The sequence below is a fragment of the Schistocerca serialis genome, chromosome 2, assembly GCF_023864345.2.
Source record: "Schistocerca serialis cubense isolate TAMUIC-IGC-003099 chromosome 2, iqSchSeri2.2, whole genome shotgun sequence".
NCBI classification, from domain to species: domain Eukaryota; kingdom Metazoa; phylum Arthropoda; class Insecta; order Orthoptera; family Acrididae; genus Schistocerca; species Schistocerca serialis.
In genome coordinates, this window is record NC_064639.1 from 376,104,290 (window position 1) to 376,124,698 (window position 20,409).

At 36.4% G+C, this 20,409-nt stretch overlaps 1 protein-coding gene across 9 annotated transcripts in view; it reads right to left on the reverse strand.

Annotated features, from left to right (window-relative positions):
- LOC126457194 (sodium bicarbonate cotransporter 3) overlaps nucleotides 1-20,409 on the reverse strand; it is a 989,834-nt gene that overhangs the window by 58,782 nt on the left and 910,643 nt on the right. For 8 of the 9 annotated variants that reach the window (XR_007585444.1, XM_050093289.1, XM_050093286.1 and 5 more), the window contains one exon: nucleotides 103-296. Coding sequence is in view for 8 of the 9 variants with exons in the window: in XM_050093289.1 (XP_049949246.1) it covers nucleotides 103-296 (194 nt within the window). In the remaining variant the exon portion in view is untranslated. Of the gene's footprint in view, nucleotides 1-102; nucleotides 297-16,138; nucleotides 17,254-20,409 lie in introns of those variants that run through there. The other variant, XM_050093295.1, reaches the window with a different exon arrangement.

Consider the following 20,409-nt stretch of genomic DNA (forward strand, 5'->3'; position numbering starts at 1 on the left):
TCATGTAACGGTTGACTACTCTCATGTATGCATTATAATTCTCTCCAAAAATATGCATTTTTCGAAATATAATATCACTTAATTACATGTTAAAGTTTTTACCTGTTTTTACTAGGACTTTTCTTCTTTTTCTCTTCTTTCTCTTTGTAATTTCCTTCATTAACTTGTTTCCATATACCTGTTTTGTTTACTTCTTCAGAAATATTAATTGAGGCTAATGGAATCTTCATTATATTTCCATTTGCTAATGGTATTTGTAGATTTCCTGACTGACCAAATTCCATTGGCTTTCCCTCCTAAATTGGGAAAAAAACCAAATGATTCATATGAGCTTTCAGCAAGTAGAGCATGAAGAAGTATTTACGCAAGCACTAAAAACTTTAGTAATGAAGTAGCTGTTACCTGTGGTTGCTCTCACAAATCAGTAGTTTTGTTACGAGTGATGATAACTAAGTAGGCTATTGTATATGCAATAATGTCAGCTGCCCTCACTTGTCTGCCTGTTTGGGTGTGCGTAACCCGTAACCCCCCAATTTCCTGTCCTCCCCCCACCATGACTATCACAATGCAAGACGCAATGACACATACAGCATCGCTGCTGAATGGTGTGTGAGGAGGGGCATGGGCAGAAGTGCGCATCTGTGGCGCACTGTGCTACTGAAGTAGCTATACATTATACAACATGTATATTATGCAACAAATTTAATAATTGTAACATGTTTTATGTTCACTGATGTAGAAAACGATAATTCATTCCCTATTTCAACCTCTCAGGGTTTTTTTTTTTTTTTTTTTTTTTTTTTTTTTTTTTTTTTTTTTTTTTTTTTGGGGGGGGGGGGGGATTTCACCAAAATCTGTACAGCAATTTAGTCACAAAAATTTAACAGACAGAGTTACTTTTGCATTTAATAATATTAGTATGGAAGTATGGATTAAACAAGTCGAGGATTCTATAAGCGTTGTATTCATTGTGTTGGATCATGTTACATAGAACATATCAATGAATAGAAGCATTTTTGCAAATGTGATACAGGTCAGCTTTTTCAAATAATAAATATTTTCCCATAATTCACATGATATTCTCCAAATCAATAAATATCTTATACTATACACACTCTAAAGTATCTTACATTCTTCCTCAGTGCTCAAACCATCTCCATACCACATTTAATCAAAATAGGTTCAGTGGTTTAGTCATGTAAAGGTAAGAAATACATTTTACATTTATATTACTAGTATGGGAGTATGTATTTGGCCACTGAGAAATCCATCCAGCTGTTGATAAGCTAAGATATTCTGTTAATCCAGTCCTTACAGTTAGGGTGCAGAAATTGACAATGATGCGAAGTACATTAAAAATGTTAATGCATAATGAACCCAACAAAATACGAAGCAAATGTTTCCTTTACTGTTAACTGAAGATTTTGTTTCCCAAAGTGGAGGAAAATAGTATGACTCGGCTTTTATGATCACAGCATTTTTGTTACAAAGCATGTTCAAGGAGTTTAAAAACAGAAGTCAATGAAATGTGAATCAAAAGATAAGTGGAACTGAGAGAGAAAATGATAAATAATAGACAAACATATAATTAACTAAACCATAGAAAGATAAATATGAAATGTATGGGAGTCCAGGTGTATGAAGACAGTTGAAAACGCGGGAGAAAAGAAGCAAATGGACACACACATGAACCAATAAATGAAAAAAATAGAATACAATTTTACAATTTCTCAATTTTTCTTCTTGACTTACTTCTGTCTTATCTATCTTACACTCTCCTTCTCTGCCTTTTGTCCACATTGATGTTCTCTATTGGCCTGCTTAAGCCCTGTAGCATTCTTCAAGCTCACACTGTATTGTCATCTAGCTGTCTGACTACAATTCTAATGTTAATCCTCCTTTTATGTATTTTACTACAGTTATATTCTTGCTATGACCATGAAATTCTACAAATGATGCAACGATGTTTTGTTATGTTTTAGTTACTTATATAATACTTGGACCCTTGATGCAAATTTAAAAGATTCTTCAGCATCTGAGTACATGATTAAATGCCTTTTGAGTGTTCTCTCTGTCCCACTGTTATTGAAGACATAGTTGCTGTCTTTAGATTGGAGAGCTACCCATGCATCCACATGCTTACATTCACAAAGATACAGTCATTAACATTAAGTGCGTTTCTTTCATTTAATAATAATAATAATAATAATGCAAAGGTCAGAAGCGAGTTTATGGTCTGATATCTGACTAGCATTGATGTCCTTAGAGAATGAATTTATGCTCAGAACAAAGTAGTTCAGGTGAAGAAACAAGCATCAGCTTATTCAAGTAAGACTTCTCATCTCAAAAGTGGATAAAGATATCCAAGAATTCTCAACTTCTAAGGAGTTTTGCTGAGAGAATCCATTTTGAGATGTGAATCTTTCTGTTTCTCTGTTATTGATCTCTTGTATCCTGCAATTTCTTTGTATTTAAATGAAAGACTGGCTAACATGGCTGTTTGTGAATGTAGCCATTCTTGATGACAAGTTACTGTTACTATCACTGTCAGTCATAGATACATAGAGATTATATAATGCATCTGTAAACTTTTGTCATTGCATTGTAACTCTACTCTCTCCAAAATGTTGAAAGCTTTACCTGTGTTCTCAACTATAAACATGATTTAAAGGTTTTATTTTAATTACTAAAATTCTTTTGCATACTTTTTTGAATTTCTCAGTGTACTCTTCACTGTGTTTTAACTTTTCATCTGTAATCTTAACTGAACTGTCACTAAACGATGACACTTTCATTTTGAGATTTTGGTGCTCAGTCTTTAAACAGAAATCACATTTGAAGAGTCTCAAACATTTTATTGAGCTTTTCTGACTGTGCCCAACTTTATCTACTGACCTGATGGAAATGCAGTGGAGTATCTGTTGCCACAAATGCTGTGATAAAATAACTTTTTTTCATTACACAGAGGGTCATGTAAAAGCAATTCTTGGATTACCAGCAGCTTACCAACACATCATCTTAATGTAAACTCATTAATACATGCATCAGTGAATGCTTTCAAACCATTTATTAAAAGATCTATTATTTGCTTTCCTCTGACATACACTTAGCAATGTTTAACAAGCAGAAAATCAAAGAGATACTCAACATTGTCTCTAAGCCTTTTGCAAGAAGAATGAAATCACAACATTATACTTGGCACTGAGAAAGTTTTCAGATTCTGTAAAGCTCATATCACTCTCTCTGGAAGCAGCTGCATTGTCATACCAGAAGATCATATCCTGGGCTACCTTTATTTGCGTTCTTATTCATCTGTACTTCACGTTTCCCCTACGGTGACTTTTGTAATGTTCTTAAAGAGAAGTTGTGATAGGTAGATTTAGATACATTAATTGTTTGAAGGGATTTAGGGTAACCACTGAAAAGCTAAGTTTTGTTAATCAGAGCTGGGCTGGATTTGAACCACTATCCATCCAAATGTGAGTCCAATGTGTTATCACTGCTTCATCTTGCTCAATGTTTATGGTCTTCATGACAACTGGCAAATCAGTTTCATAAGTAATGATAGGTGCAGGAGATATGGTCTCCTGACAGTCTCTGATCATGAAAGTTTTATTTCTCAGTAGATGCAAATTTTCTGGATCCCTAATGTGAATTTAATCTAAATGAGAATTTCCTTCTTGGCATAATTGACTTAAACAGAAGACCTGGTTGAGCAAGATCGAAAATTTTCCTTCTAATATATCAAATGGCACTGTTTCCATCATCCTAACAACAAGAGAGCTTTGCTGAACCTCAGAATCATAGAACTACAAGCACATTGGATGAGAAACATTTCAGCACTGAAAAAAAAGATCTAAGTGCCAGTTTAAGACAAAAATGGCTAGCAGGTACATGAAACATAAACCAAAACTCAGTCAATCAACACAAGACTACCACACAATGTTCCTTTTATTCTGTGGAGCAATATAAAAAAAACTGGATGGTCTGAATCAGATGAAGGATAAGACCATCTTTTGGTCTCCTAAGAAATTCAAAGAGAAGTTGCACCCTATGAAGGATAGTCATGGTCTCAACATACCAGTTGTTTACAATATTCCTCATGACTGTGACAGTAGTTAAGTGGGACAGTTAGTCAGAATGTTTCACAGCTGTCTACTGGACATCAAATACAAAAATCTATAAATGCCTGCTTTTGTAGAATACAGCCTTACAAATAAGCACTACATCTTGCTTGAGGAAACATGTATTCTAGCCCATACTTCAAACTAATGAGAATCATTGATCAAAGAGGCCATGAAAATTAAAATGTGTGTCACCAACTTTAACTGAGATATGAGTGGATTCATTACAGGTGGTACAGACAAGCTGTTGTGTGAATTACTTTTGAACACATTATCCGAAAACTGTCTTGAGCAGCTAAATCGACAGCCAACGCGTAATGGAAATATTTCAGATCTGGTAGCCATGAACAGACCAGACCTCATTGATGGTGTCAGTGTTGAGACAGGGATTAGTGATCATGTTGTTGTCATTACGACTATTGTTATGAAAGTTAAAAAGTCGGTCAAGAAGGCTAGGAGAGTATTCTTACTAGAAAGAGCAGTTAAGCAGTTGTTAGCATCCCACTTAGTAAATGAATCGACTTCATTTACTTCCGGTACAATGGACATGGAAGAATTATGGGCAAATTTTAAACACATTGTAAATCACGCATTGGTCAAGTATGTGCCGAAAAAGTGGGTTATGGATGGAAAAGACACACCGTGGTTTAACAGCGCAATTCGCAGAATGCTCAGGAAGTAAAGGCAGTTGCACTCACAGTACAAGAAAGATAGGGAGAATGAGGACAGGCAAAAGTTAGTAGAGATTCGAGCTGCTGTAAAAAGAGCGATGCATGAAGCATTCAACCATTATGACCGTCATACCATAGCAAAAGATCTGAAAACCCAAGGAAATTCTGGTCTTACATAAAATCGGTAAGCGGGTTGAAGGCTTCCATCCAGTCAATCACTGATCAGTCTGGCCTGGCAACGGAAGACAGCAAAACGAAAGCTGAAATTTTAAATTTAGCATTTGAGAAATCTTTCACGCAGGAGGATCATACAAACATACCGCCATTTGAGTCTCGTACAGATTCCCGTATGGAGGACATAGTGATAGACATCCCTGGGGCTGTGAAGCAGCTGAATGGGTTGAAAATAAATAAATCACCAGGTGCTGATGGGATTCCAATTCGGTTTTACAGAGAGTACTCTACTGCATTGGCTCCTTACTTAGCATGCATTTATCGCAAATCTCTTGCCCAACATAAAGTCCTGAGCAACTGGAAAAAAGCGCAGGTGACACCTATATACAAGAAGGGTAGAAGGACGAATCCTCAAAATTACAGACCAATATCCTTAACATCGGTTTGTTGCAGGATTCTCAAACATATTCTCAGTTCGAATATAATGAATTTCCTTGAGACAGAGAAGTTGCTGTCCATGCATCAGCACGGCTTTAGAAAGCATCGCTCCTGCGAAACGCAACTCGCCCTTTTTTCACGTGATATCTTGCAAACCATGGATGAAGGGTATCAGACGGATGCCATATTCTTTGACTTCTGGAAAGCGTTTGAGTCGGTGCCCCACTGCAGACTCCTAACTAAGGTACGAGCATATGGGATTGGTTCCCAAATATGTGAGTGGATCGAAGACTTCTTAACTAATAGAACCCAGTATGTTGTCCCCGATGGTAAGTGTTCATCGGAGGTGAGGGTATCATCTGGAGTGCCCCAGGGAAGTGTGGTAGGTCCACTGTTGTTTTCTATCTACATAAATGATCTTTTGGATAGGGTGGATAGCAATGCAGCTAACTCTAAATATAGATAAATGTAAATTAATGCAGATGAATAGGAAAAAGACTCCTGTAATGTTTGAATACTCCATTAGTAGTGTAGCGCTTGACACAGTCACATCGATTAAATATTTGGGGGTAACATTGCAGAGCAATATGAAGTGGGACAAACATGTAATGGCAGTTGTGGGGAAGGCGGATGGTCGTCTTCGGTTCATTGATAGAATTTTGGGAAGATGTGGTTCATCAGTAAAGGAGACCGCTTATAGAACGCTAGTGTGACCTATTCTTGAGTACTGCTCAAGCGTTTGGGATTCCTATCAGGTTGGATTGAGGGAGGACATAGAGGCAATTCAGAGGTGGGCTGCTAGATTTGTTACTGGTAGGTTTGATCATCATGCGAGTGTAACGGAAATGCTTCAGGAACTCAGGTGGGAGTCTCCAGAGGAAAGGAGACGTTCTTTTCATGAATCGCTATGGAGGAAATTTAGAGAACCCGCATTTGAGGCTGACTGCAGTACAATTTTACTGCCGCCAACATACATTTCGCAGAAAGACTACAAGGATAAGATAAGAGACATTAGGGCTCGTACAGAGGCAGATAGGCAGTCATTTTTGCCTCATTCTGTTTGCGAGTGGAGCAGGGAGAGAAGATGCTAGTTGTGGTACGAGGTACCCTCTGCCACGCACCGAATAGTGGATTGCAGAGTATGTATGTAGATGTAGATGTAGAGTTATGCACTCAGCAATGCATGGAATCATGCACTTGACACCAAGAGACTGCATAGAAGTATATCCTGTAGTATTCATCATAATGAAAACAAAAACACACTGAATGATTTATCATTGGCACCAATATAGTTTCTGGCAGCAGTAGGCGCAAATACATTATTTACATCTTCAGACAGTGGAAAATCCAAGCTGGCATAATAATAATAATAATAATAATAATAATAATCTGAAATGGGTTGAATGCTACTCACCAGAGAGGAGCCACTGAGTTGCAGGCAGGTACTTGTGGTACATTTAAAAGCAGACTAAGTTTTGGTTGGTTGGTTTGGGGAAGGAGACCAGACAGCGTGGTCATCGGTCTCATCGGATGAGGGAAGGACGGGGAAGGAAGTCGGCCGTGCCCTTTCAGAGGAACCATCCCGGCATTTGCCTGGAGTGATTTAGGGAAATCACGGAAAACCTAAATCAGGATGGGCGGACGCAGGATTGAACCGTCGTCCTTCCGAATGCGAGTCCAGTGTCTAACCACTGCGCCACCTCGCTCGGTCTAAGTTTTGGACAAGTAGCTTAGTCTACTTCTGAATGCACTTTAAATGTACCTGCCTGCCACTGAACACAGTGAGCAGCAACTTATCCTAATTCATACTGTTGTTATTTACATTACTTCTTTGACAGTCAGTTGTTTTTGTAATGAAGACAATGGTAGATATGTTGTAGGCTTGGGTTTTCAATAAGTGAACCAAGGACATTCAATACACCTACTTAGATGAAGCAATCATTTTTTAAGGGGTCTTGGATCCATAGATGTCTGCATTCACTTTACATCTCACATCTGATCCCCATAATGAGAGTGACAGTTTTATTACTGAAGTAATATGGAATTCTGTTCCATTACAAATGACAGCAATATCTAAATAATATTCTGTTAAAGAACAGTAACTGTAACCTAACAAACCTGTTTCAACTTTGTTTTCAATTTCATTTTACCATCTGTCAGACATTTTACATCATTAGATGATAGGTTAAGACAGCAAAATTATTTACTCCTTTATGAGCTAAAAGCTAATTAATTGAAGAGTTGAGAAAGTTAATTACAACACCAGGAGAAAAATTATATTAATCAACATTGGTTTTGAATAGTAATGGGTTATTTACAACAACAAAAATTACGTTATGCATTATACTCAAAACTGTATAACAAGCTACCACAGAAAATAAAAGAAACAGATAAAATGTACTACTTTAGGAAAAATCTTAAGTTGTATTTGCAGGAACTGTTTTTACACTATAAGTGAATTCCTTAATAAAAACAATTGTAAATAACTTCTGTCTCACAATGTTTCACTATATGTAGTTTTTTGATAAGGAGCAAAAATGACTGTAAATAAATTATGTCTCACAATGTTTAACTACATGTAACAAAAACTGTGTAAATATGCAGATGTACATGAACTGACAACATTTTAAAATGTCTATGGACTGCTAAATAAATAAACAAATTTTGCAGCAAAAATACATAACTCCTTAAATGTGTGCACAAGAAGACCACAAATGAGTTCTCTGCCTTCTTCTGTGAAATTAAAATATTTTGCCCTACATAATGAAGTGCCTCACAATGTAATTACATGGGACATTATTTAATAAAAATAAGGAAAATACATAAACTTTGTTTCTTCTCAAGACCATAAGTGGTGATGTTGTTGCTAAAATAAGTTTCCTGAGAGACTTAAAAAATAAAAATTATATTATTTTCAACATAAGCATCAAACTCTGAAACCCCTGTGTTTGTTATTAAGGAAAGAGTAAGTAGAGGGATCACTGGGATGTTAAATAGATGAAATTTTGATGTTAGAATCTTCAAAATACTAAGAGGAATAAACGTAGCATTTGTCTCTTAAAACAAAAGCAAGGATAGAAAGGGAGAGGAGAGCAAGGGGGAGGGGGAGGGGGAGGGGAGAGGGGGGCAAGGGGAAGGGGGGAGGGGAGAGATAATTAGGAATCAAAAGAAGATTAAGGAGTGCAGATACTGTCTTATATACATAAAACATCATATACAGGTAGATGAAAAAATAGAATGCAGAATGACAGAATCAGTCTATGAAAAGGACGGCAGAAGCCTTATACAAAACTAGCATCCAGTCTCATTGATCTCCATCTGTTGTAAAATCCTAGAACTTACTCTGCACTGAAACACAACTGGTTCCCTCAAACAGAATTACCTCCTCCATGCCAACCAGCATGGATCTCAAACCACTGATCATGCAAAACCCAACTTATGCTTTTCTCACATAACCTCCTGAAAGCCTTGGATCAACAGAGGTAAGCAGATGCAGTATTTCTTGACTGCTGAACAGAATTTCACTCAGTACCGTAACCATTCTTACGAACAAAATTACAGTCATATGTGGTCTCATACAAAATACGTGACTGGATTGAGGATTTCTTGGTAGGGAAAACATAGGATGTTATCTTGGATGGTGAGTCAGTGATAGAGATATAAACAACTCCACTTGTACCATGTTGGGAACTCTTGCTAAGCTCATATATGACCTGGCAGACATAATTAATAGTAGGCCTAATTTCAGACTACTTCTTACACACCATGTAGTTTTCCACAATGATGTACCATCTGAAAAATGCTGCACAAACGTTCAATCAGATCTTGATAAAATTCCAAAGTTTTGCAAAGTTGGTAACTTACTCTAACTGCTCACAAACATGTAACTGTGCACGCCACAACACACAAAAACTTAGAATCTCATGACTACAATATCACTGAGTCACAAATGGAATCAATCAACTCATAAAAACACCTAGCTGTAACAATGTGTAGGGATATGAAATTGAATGATCACATAGGTTCAGTCATAATAAATCATTTGGCAGACTTTGATTCATTGGTAGGATACTATGAAAATTCAGTCAGTTTACAAAGACAATTGCTTACTCCATCTGCACAAGGAGGAGCAGTATGAATAGTAGATTTTTTTGACCCAGAGAAGAATGTCATACAAGTGCCGAAAAACCTGAAATGGTAGACATTTGTAACCATTTGCTCTGTAGTTAGCATCTATCTCCATAGTTTCAAGAACCAGTATTAAGTGAGGAACCTATGCATATATAACAAATCCTCACATATCACTCCTGTAGGGAAAGTAAAGACAATGCTTGACTGATTACAGTGTGCACAGTGGCGAGCACAGTGGTAGATTCAGATGTAAAGTAGTGTTGCATGGACCGCAAGATACACGGAAACTCAAATCTGGTGCTTCCAGTTTGAAATTCTAGTGTTCTTTTATTGGGAACAAGAGCAAAATTGCAGTAAATACAGGCATTAATGAGTGGTAAAAGTTCTTAAGATGCAAGAAGATAAATGGCACACTACGTTCAGGACATATCTTTCAAATCATAATCTTTTATCCTACACCAGTGTGTCTTACTGACACGTTATGTTAAGTAACTTATTCCTTATCTCTGTTATTCTCATTCTTTTGCCTAGTATTTAGTTCTCAGAGCACTGCAAAGCTACTACAACTTATAGAATTTAATTTTCTTTCTGTACATTATATATGGGTTCTTGTTTTTTAATACTGTTACAGAAGTAAGACTGACTAGTGGGGAAAAAGTAGGAAAATTATACACACAAATTTTTACACATGTAGCTATTTTGCATAAAATGTGAATCATTGTTTTTCAACTGAAAACGATGTTAATCTTTATAAGGATATGTTTTGTATTTAATACACATTTAGTTCTCACTTTTAAAAGCGACTTACATTACCAGCCAAAGCAGCAACTGATCTAGATCAATCTCATTTGTTAGATAATTACTTGTATACATTTTTATGTAGTGAATATATTTCCAGAGTGTCCAGTTTGATAACAAACTAAGCTGGGGACAAATATTGACAACCTGATAGCAACAACCCCATTTAAATTTTTCATAATTACAGATTGGAATGAGTGGTCTGTATTTTCTCTGAAGAAATTATGGACATTATGGTGGATAATATGTAGCAATTCCACACATGTTTGTTAAAAATACAAACAGGTTTGTCACAAATGCATCCAATACAGTGTGAAGAAAGCTTCTTATATGAAGTTTTTTTATTGACTTGATCATATACATGTACACTGGATTACTAATTTCATAAGGATGAAGCTGTGATCTTCAGATCCAGAGAGTACAGGTTATGAAATCAAATTGTGCAACAAAAAGTATGGTTATATTATACCATTGTAACAGACGCTCTTTTTATTATGAGTCTGTTACAATAGTACAAATACAAATGTGCGGTTTATTGCACAGCATGATTCCATAACCTTTAGTCTATGGATCAGAAGACAGCAGCTTACACCTGTTGAAACCAGTAATCCTGTGTACATACACATGGTCAAGGCGATAAAAAACTTCAAATCAGAAGTTTTTTTTTCAATGGTCAGATGAGACCCCAATTCAATCGGTAAAGGCTTACGGTAGGATTTGAGTGAAGTGCAGACCCCACGAAGCCATGGACCCAGATTCTCAACAAACTGAATTAACTGATTGCTCTTCAGCCAACAATGTCAGGTATTTCCAAATAATACAGTTAAAAGTCACCTTGTTAAACTAGGGATGTGCACAAACATAACATTCCACTTATGCTTTTTAGATGTTGACTTGTGTAACACTTCACATTTGTACATATATTTACACTGACAAAAGTCATGGGATAGCGATATGCACATATACAGATGCCAATAGTATCACATATACAAAGTATAAAAGCTCAGCTCATTGGTCGAGCTGTCATGCGTACACAGGTGATTCATGTGAAAAGGTTTCCGATATGATTATGGCTGCAAGACAGAAGTTAACAGACTCTGAATGTGGAATGGTAGTTGGAGCTACGCACATGAGACATTTCATTTTGGAAATCACTACGGAGTTTGATATTCCGGGATCCACAACGTCAAAAGTGTGCTGAGAATACCAAATTTCAGGCATTGCCTCTCACACGGACAACGCAATGGCCCACTGCGTTCACTTAACGAGTGAGAGCAGGAGCATTCGCGCAGACTTGTCAGTGTTAACAGACGAGTGACACTGCAGAAATAATCACAAAAAGTCAATGTAGGATGTACAGTGAACATATCCGTTAGCATAGTGTGGCAAATTTGGTGGTAATGGGCTGTGGCAGCAGGAGACCAACATAAGTGCTTTTGCTACTAGCAATACATTGCCTGCAGTGACTCTCCAGGGACGGTGACCATACTGGTCGGACCCTGTCACCTGGTCAGATGAGCCCCCAATTCAATTGGTAAAGGCTTATGGTAGGATTTGAGTGAAGTGCAGACCCCACGAAGCCATGGACCCAGGTTCTCAACAAGGCACTGTGCAAGCTTATGGTCATTCCATAATGATGTGGGCCGTGTTTATTCAGAATTGATTGGGCCCTTGGTTACATTCAGCTACTTGGAGACCATTTGCAGCCATTCATGGATATCACGTTCCCAAACAACAATGGACATTTTTATGGATGACAATGTGCCGTGTCACTGAGCCACAATTGTCTCTGATTGGTTTGAAGAACATTCTGGACAATTAGAGCAAGTGAATTGGCTACCCAGATTGCCCAACATGAATCCCGTTGAACATTTATAAGAGATAACTGAGGTGGTATTTTGTGCACAAAATCATGCACTTGGACCACTTTCACAATTATGGATGGCTACAGAGGCAGCATCACTCAATATATCTGCAGAGGACTTCCAATGACTTGGAGTCCATGCCATGCAAAGTTGCCGCACTATGCCACACAAAAGGATGTACAACATGGCATTAGAAGGTATCACTTAACTTTTATCACCTCACTGTATGTTTACATGACATATTGAATACATCAGAGATCCACATTCTTTGAAAGGATTCTTTCAAACATGTATGTTAACTTTGCATTGTGTCATCTTTGTCTGCTGACACTAGGTGAATGGTAGTTTACTTTTTATCTTTATCAAATCCTAATTTTATTTTCTACTCTCTGTTCCATACAGATACATAAAGGTAAAATAAGTTGTGTTTTACAAGCAGCATCTGAAATGTGTAACTTGAGAAGTGGTAACTAGCTCGAATGACACTGCATCTCTGTATGTAGAGTAAGATTTTCATTTGCAAGCCCTTCGCCTTTTCCAAGGGTAACATTATTACAATAGCATACAGAAGTAGTTTTGAAGCTAAAGGTTTCGTAGTCTTACATTCCTTGATTTGTTCCATTTTGATGGAGGGTCATCTTATACTGGGAACTGCAGGGTATAATGTGAAGGAGAACGAGTTGTTTCAATACAAAGTCTATTTCTAGCTACTACTTTACTCACCAGTAAATATTGTATGCAGAAATTACAATGAAAAATATATGCTTCTGTAGTTAATTATTTCCTTCCATCCACACTTTTACGTAAAAGTTTCAGTGTAAATAAATTATTTACAAAGAAGATTTTACAGCTCCCAGAATTGAATCCGTATCTTTCCAACTTACTCTACAGTCCTTCATGTGTAATTTTATTACTTATTATTCATATACCACCACCACTACTACTACTACTACTACTACTACTACTAACATGTATTGTACATGGTTTTTATTTTTCGAATTCATTTCCATTTTATTTTCTCCCACAGATATCTGCTGCTGTTGTTTTTTTACTGCCTCTGCTTTCGACTTCTCTTTAATTACATGTACTCTATTGTCCTCCTTTTCAGTTCTATCCTTTCGTGGTTAATCTACACTAATATTCGTGACCTCTCTTCCCCTTCTGTCCGATATGTAATATTTCTTACTTTCATATTCAGTCTACTAATGAATCTCTGTGTCAATTTCCTTCATCTTCTTACCCACAACCTAGAGCCAGAATTGAGGTTGACATTCCAGCTTAATCCTTGGTAAGTCAGATTTCTTCCAATTGCTTTCCCTCTGCTGTGTCAAATGGAAGAACTGAGAGTTCAGACTAGATCTGTGAGCTTATCAATGTGCACCAATTTTTGCTCTCTGTAAGCAGGTGTTTTCCTACATTTGATTTAGAATATAATTTGATTAATTTTATAACAAGTGCTTTGATTCCTCAAGCTCACTTATTCAGATATTCAATTAGTACAAAACATTGCAAGTCTTCACTATCTTTCAAATCCAATTAATGGTCATCAGTCACAGCTCAATAAGGATATTCAGTCTTTCAGTTAGTCCCAGTAGTTCCTACTATCTTCTAGAAAATGCCAAGCCTTTCACATTCCAGGTTATTAATCTATGTCCTCCCAGCTGTGACAGAAGACCAACACCTTCATGCACAGAATCTAAAACCAATGTTTGCAAGGTTCAGATTAATTATTTTTGGCAAGGTAAAATGCTGCCGATAAACTCGAACTCTTGAAAATTCTCAGAAACAAAGTATTTGAATGACTGAAACAATTTCAACTATTTTACTCTCTCTCTCTCTCTCTCTCTCTCTCTCTCTCTTTGTTGTCTGTGAAGGGATACTGATATTTTAATTTAACCTTGCTCCTTATCCCCCAAATTTGCAAGAAAAAATAAAAATATCAGACTTTACTTCTTTTGCAAAACATTTTAGTTCACTTGCAAAGAAGTGATTACAAACTTCTACACTAACATTTCTGGAAAACTGGTTTTTAAGAATTCTTGTCAGTTACATTCATAACAGAAAGCTCAGCTCACTCATTTGATATAGCATTGCCTGTGAAAAGCAAGGATGTGTTTCCAAGACTTGGTGCAGCATACGGTTTGTGTCATGTGGTCCAGTAACAGGGAACATATGGTTGAAGTGTCATTCACTAAATAAATCCTAAAATAAACAAACATTTCTCCACCATACTTTTTCTTTGATAGGGATAAGGAAGATTAATTTTTAACATCCCATTGACACCAAAATCATCAGAGAGGAAGCTCAAGTTCTGACTGAATAAGAATGGTCCAAGAAATCAACCTGGCCCATTGAAAGGAAACATCCCTTAAGTGATTTAAAATAACAATAGAAAACCTGAATCTAGATGAACAGAAGGGAATCTGAACCCTGCTCAACATAACCAGAAGTCCAGTGACTTGACCGCTATACCACTTCACTTGGTGTTGCTTGCAGATGTGCTAATCCTGCAGGACAACAGGAGATCCTGTACAGAGTTAGGAACTGCTGGAGTAAACCACTATTAGGCTGAAGCTGTAAGATAGAGCAGGAAGTACTGCTACGTCCAGTTGCTTGTTTGGCAGCATCGTACTTTTGGAAAGCTAAGATTTGGGTTAGTAATCTAGTTTAGCACACAATTTTAGTCTATTAACTGGACCACTTTAATTACTGATTATCCCTTTCATCAGTAATATGGCACTACACTCACTTTCACTTTTTATGGTGACAGAGTCATGTGATTATTCTGAAATGTATAGTATAAAAATTTACTGTGAATTCAAAAACTTTATTCTGGTTTATCATAATTGAATTTAAAGCTAATTTGTATAACTAACACTTATAACACATTCAGAAGTACTGATCTGCTTATTCAGTATCACTAGTTGCTATTTTTTTTTCAATAGATCAGATCATGTATTTGTAAGTTAACCTGTTAATCCATCTCCTCTCAAGTTTCAACCTTTCATCTGCCTGCATGTCTTAGCTCCTCACAGCTGTTGTTTCATTCACTGTAAACTCTCCAACACTTTAACTTCATATATTGTCTGTGCTATTAATTAAAACATATTTCAGTACTGAAAGGAAACCTTTGGAAGAAGTCACTTTTGCCACTGTTGTGGTAAATGCTTAGAAAAGATGGGAAGCAATTTGTAAAGCTAGAGATATTTCACTTCATAGTTTACAAACATAATCATGAAAAAAGTTCTTATGTCATTCACCTGGTAAGAACATGACACATTCTAATGATATTTTCAAATCATATTTAGTAATACTGTATTCTTACAGTTCTCAGGAACATAAACATGATCATATATTTTTCTACACTATTGGGCTTTTTTTGAAACATATCATGATAAATTAAGACATTTCTCCCAGAACAGTATTGATAACCTGAAGGCAAATGGGCTGTATGACATTTTACTGTTTTTACTGCAATGACCCAGCAGGTTAACAAAAAAGTTACCACTACAGGACCATCTGAAGATTAGTCTGACATTCACATAAATGTTCTACACATGTCAACAAATGGAAACTTTATTGCACGAGAGTTTGGATAATCTAATCACAGCCTCCTACTACTATTTACAACTTTTCATTACATGTTACTATGATGTGGCTCATTATAAACATGTTATCCTAAGCACAGGCACTGTTCCTTTGCCACTGAATTTAACAAATTAACACAATCATTTTTTGTTCATAATTCATTATTACATTTGAAAAACAGAATTACCTAAAAAATTGATTAGAGGCAAGATAGATTGTTTTTTATCATACATAACCAAAAGGTACATGTTTTTCATCATGGAAGTCCACACAAAAATTATAAAACAACACTTTAACAACATCTATACAATGTAAGTTGTCTCTTTCTGAATATGTCATAAAATCTATGCACGAAACAATCAAACCCAATTAAACACACATATCCTTCATAACAAACAAATCACAATAAAATACAACAATCAATGATCCATTTAACAATAAATACAACATTGCACTGATTGCAGAGCATTGTCTTTTGACTCAGATTGATGTGAATAATTGATAGAAGGAATGGATGACACCAAGAAATAGGAGTAACACACACAAAACATTCCGTTAGGGAAAAAATATCTACAAGGCAGTGCTGGTTACATTCACAAGTGCAAAAGGATGTGATGTTGCTAGTGAAAACAATTCATTAGATACAATTTTTGATTGTTCAAAACAATCTTCTCTTTTTCAGACAGGATAATAGAAAATGTGTTTTGATGGAATAATGCTTAGTAGTAGACTGACACCAAAAGTATAAAATTTAAAAAACCTTGAACTTTTGAACATTTAAGTACTTTTTCTAAATATAAATACAAAAAGAAGAAAGGAAAGGTGTTGTACGGTAGGTAAGAATGTGCAGAAAGGTTGTAGACACTCTGAACCCAGGCTCAAGGGAGAGACATAATCATCTGAGAGAAGACACACTCAAAACATTTGCTAGGTAGTTACTGAAGTGTATTGTGACTTCAGTTTGTACCTGCTCCTTATATGTCTCTCTTTCTGTTGGGTATAGAGTGACTCTTCCTCCTTCTTCTTGCATGCATTTTAGGTCCTTTCCCTTTCTTCCTTTTTCTCTTATTTATGGAAGTAGCAATCCTGTTCCTGAAAGCTTGATTTCTTAAGTTTTCTATTGTCATTTTGGCTGTACTTTCATGTTTTACATCAGTACAAACCATCTTTTCTTTTATCTGCATGTCATTTGAAAAGTTGTAATGCAAATTTTTATTTTTGTAAAAAAAATGTATTTTTTATTGCGTAGAAAAATTAAAATGTCTGATACTGTATTGTATACTATTATAAAAACAAATAAATACCACAACCATATATGTGGTGTGGTTTCTAAAAATATTTCTGTATTAGAAATGGACGACAATGATCTTTCTATTTGTGGTGTTATCATCTTTGGGAATGTTTATGTTAATCATTGCTTCACAAAATCTGTGGTTCCCTAGGTATCTTTAGTCTGCATTAGGCCTAAAAAAGATCAAAAACCAACACCCAATTAGCTTAGTGTTAAACAATAAAGAATAAGGAAGCGCAAAGCCAACAATAATCATTACATAAGGAATAGCTCTAACCAACAATATCTGACTGATTCCTCCACTTGCAAATTGTGGATATATAAACATTCATTGTTAGAAAGAAAATTGAGCAAAGAGAACAAAATTAGTAAACTATCTGATCCAACAACACTATGAAAAAATTTTAATCAGTTATACTTCAGCCTTTGCGAAGGTTTTAATAATACTAATCTGCATGCAATCATATAGAGGCAAATTGGGGCTACATCAAAAAAGAAAATCACACCCCACAAGCCAGAAAGTTAAAAACAATTAGTGTTAGCTACTTAGTTAGTTATGTGTTCCTGTATCGTTTTCACAATAAGTAATATGTTTGGAAACTGCCAGCTGAACATGTTGCACACACTTCTTAAAAACTACTTATTTATGTGATTATATGTTGTCCAGTTACACATCTGTAATTATTTATTGATTTCTTTTCAAGAACTTTGCTTCAAGGCTGAAGGATCTGTTAAAGAGAAGTAACTTTAATCTGCATCTGAAAACACTGTTGCTGCTTTCACACATTCTATTTCCACCGGTTTATTGTAAAACAGCTTTACAGCTGAGCATTAAACTCCTTTCTGAACAAAAACTAAATTCATTGGTAACTGTGAATATATCTGTTCCTAGATGCACTGTGAATTGATGCTTGATTTTCTCAACTATTTAAACAGATAAGTATGAGATTTTTTTCCCTCTAAACCCAATGTTAATTATAATTTTTTTATTCCTCAATGAATAAGTGAAGTGTTAAACCAAAATATTGTCCTATATGGCATCAACACCTCCTTGAGGGCAAGAGTTAATCAGTGACAAGACTAGTGTCAGGAACATTCAGAGGAACTGTGACAAGACTGCTATTATCCTCTATATACATACATGATCTGATGGACAGGGTGAGCAGCAATCTATGGCTGTTTGCTGATGATGCTGTGGTGTTTGGGAAGATGTCATCGTTAACTGACTGTTACAGAATATGAGATGACTTAGAGCAGTTTTTAGTTGGTGTGATGAATGGCAGCCAGGTCTAAATGCAGAAAAAATGTAAGTTACGCAGATGAATAGGAAAACCAATCCTGTAATGTTTGGATGCAGCGTTAGTTATGTGCTGCTTGATATGGTCATGTCAATTTCATATCTAGGCATAACGTTGCAAAACAATATGAAATGGAATGAGCATGTAAGGATTGCAGCAGGTATTGGGAGAATTTTAGGAAAGTGTGCTTCATCTTTAAAGGAGCCTGCCTGTAGAACATTAGTGAGACCCACTGCTGAGCAGTACTCAAGTGTTTGTGATCCCCCCAGATCAGATTAAAGGAAGACATTAAAGCCTTTCAGAGGTGGGATGTGAGATATGTATGCTCAATTAACACACAGGTATTATGGGGATGGTTTGGGCACTCAAATGGGAAACCTTGGAGGGAAGGGGATGTTCTTTTTGAGAAACATTATTAAGAAAATTTAGAAAATTGCCATTTGAAGCTGATTACAGAGCGATTCTACTGCTCCCACTGTACGTTTTGTGTAAGGATAATGAAGTTAAGAGAAAACAGGGCTCATACAGAGGTATACATACCGTCGTTTTGCCCTTGCTCTGTTTGCAAGTGGAGCAAGAAATGAAAAGACTAGTAGTGGTACAACATACCCTCAGCCATGCATCATACAATGGCTTATGGAGTACATATGCAGATGTAGATGTAGAATGAAAACATGGAATTATATTCACTCGCTGATTTTTGTGTGCCTAAATCTTGCAATTATTACCATCAGTATTGTGCCTAAATCTTGCAATTATTACCATCAGTATTATTATTATTATTGCCAGAGCAACTGAAGCTAAACATTCTAGAGAGTCTTTTGTGTGATGTTTCTAGTTTAAGTTTGCATCAATATGAACACAACACAACTTGCAAATTTTTGCTTTTGGTTTATGGGAAAGTGGAGGACAGAGCCAAATCAGAGACTGAAAGTGACTGTGATGAATAAAGGTTCTCAAAGCCTCGACACAGAAGGGAAAGATAAAAGAATCCTGTTCTTTGAATGACAACATACTGGATATGAATAAGTTATCATATATTGTTAATATTTGCAGCCATTCTTTCTCAGTTGTGTAGGATTATACACTGAGTCACGGGATAGTGATATGCACATATGCAGATGGTAATAGTACCATGTACAAAAGGTAAAAAAGGGCACTGCATTGGCAGAGCTGTCATTTGTCATCAGGCAATTCATGTGATAGTGTTTCCTACGTGGTTATGGCTGCACAACGAGACTTAAAAGACTTTGAACATGGAATGCTAGTTGCAGCTAGACACATTGGACATTCCATTTTGGAGATTGTTGAGGAATTTAACATTCCGAGATCCACAGTATCAAAAGTGTGCTGAGAATAGCAAATTTAAGGCATTACCTCTCACCTTGGACAACACAGTGGCCAACGGCCTTCACTTAATGATCAAGAGCAATGGTGTTTGCATAGAGTTGTCAGTGCTAACAGACAAGCCACATTGTGTGAAACAACCATAGATATCGATGTGGCACTTACAATGAACATATCCGCTAGGACAGTGCAGCAAAATTTGGCATTAATGGGCTATGGCAGCAGATGATCAATGCAAGTACCTTTGTTAACAGCATGACATCACCTGTTGTTAACACATGGACCCAAGTTGTCAACAAGGCACTGTGCAAGCTGTTGGTGGCTCCATAATCGTGTGGGCTGTATTTACATGACTGGAAATGGTTATGTTCAGCTACTTGGAGACCGTCTGCAGCCATTTGTGGACTTCCATGTTCCCAAACAATGATGTCATATTGCTGAGCTACAATTATTTGTGACTGGTTTGAAGAGGATTCTGGACAATTTGAGTGAACGATTTGGCCACCTAGATTGCCTGACATGAATCCCATCCAGCATTTATGGGACATAATTGAGAGGTCAGTTCACGCACAACATCCTGAATTGGCAACTTTTGCTACTGTGGATGGGTATAGAGGATTTTACAACATATACTGTGTTCGAACATTATGAATTACCTTGAAGAAAATGGTCTATTGACACACA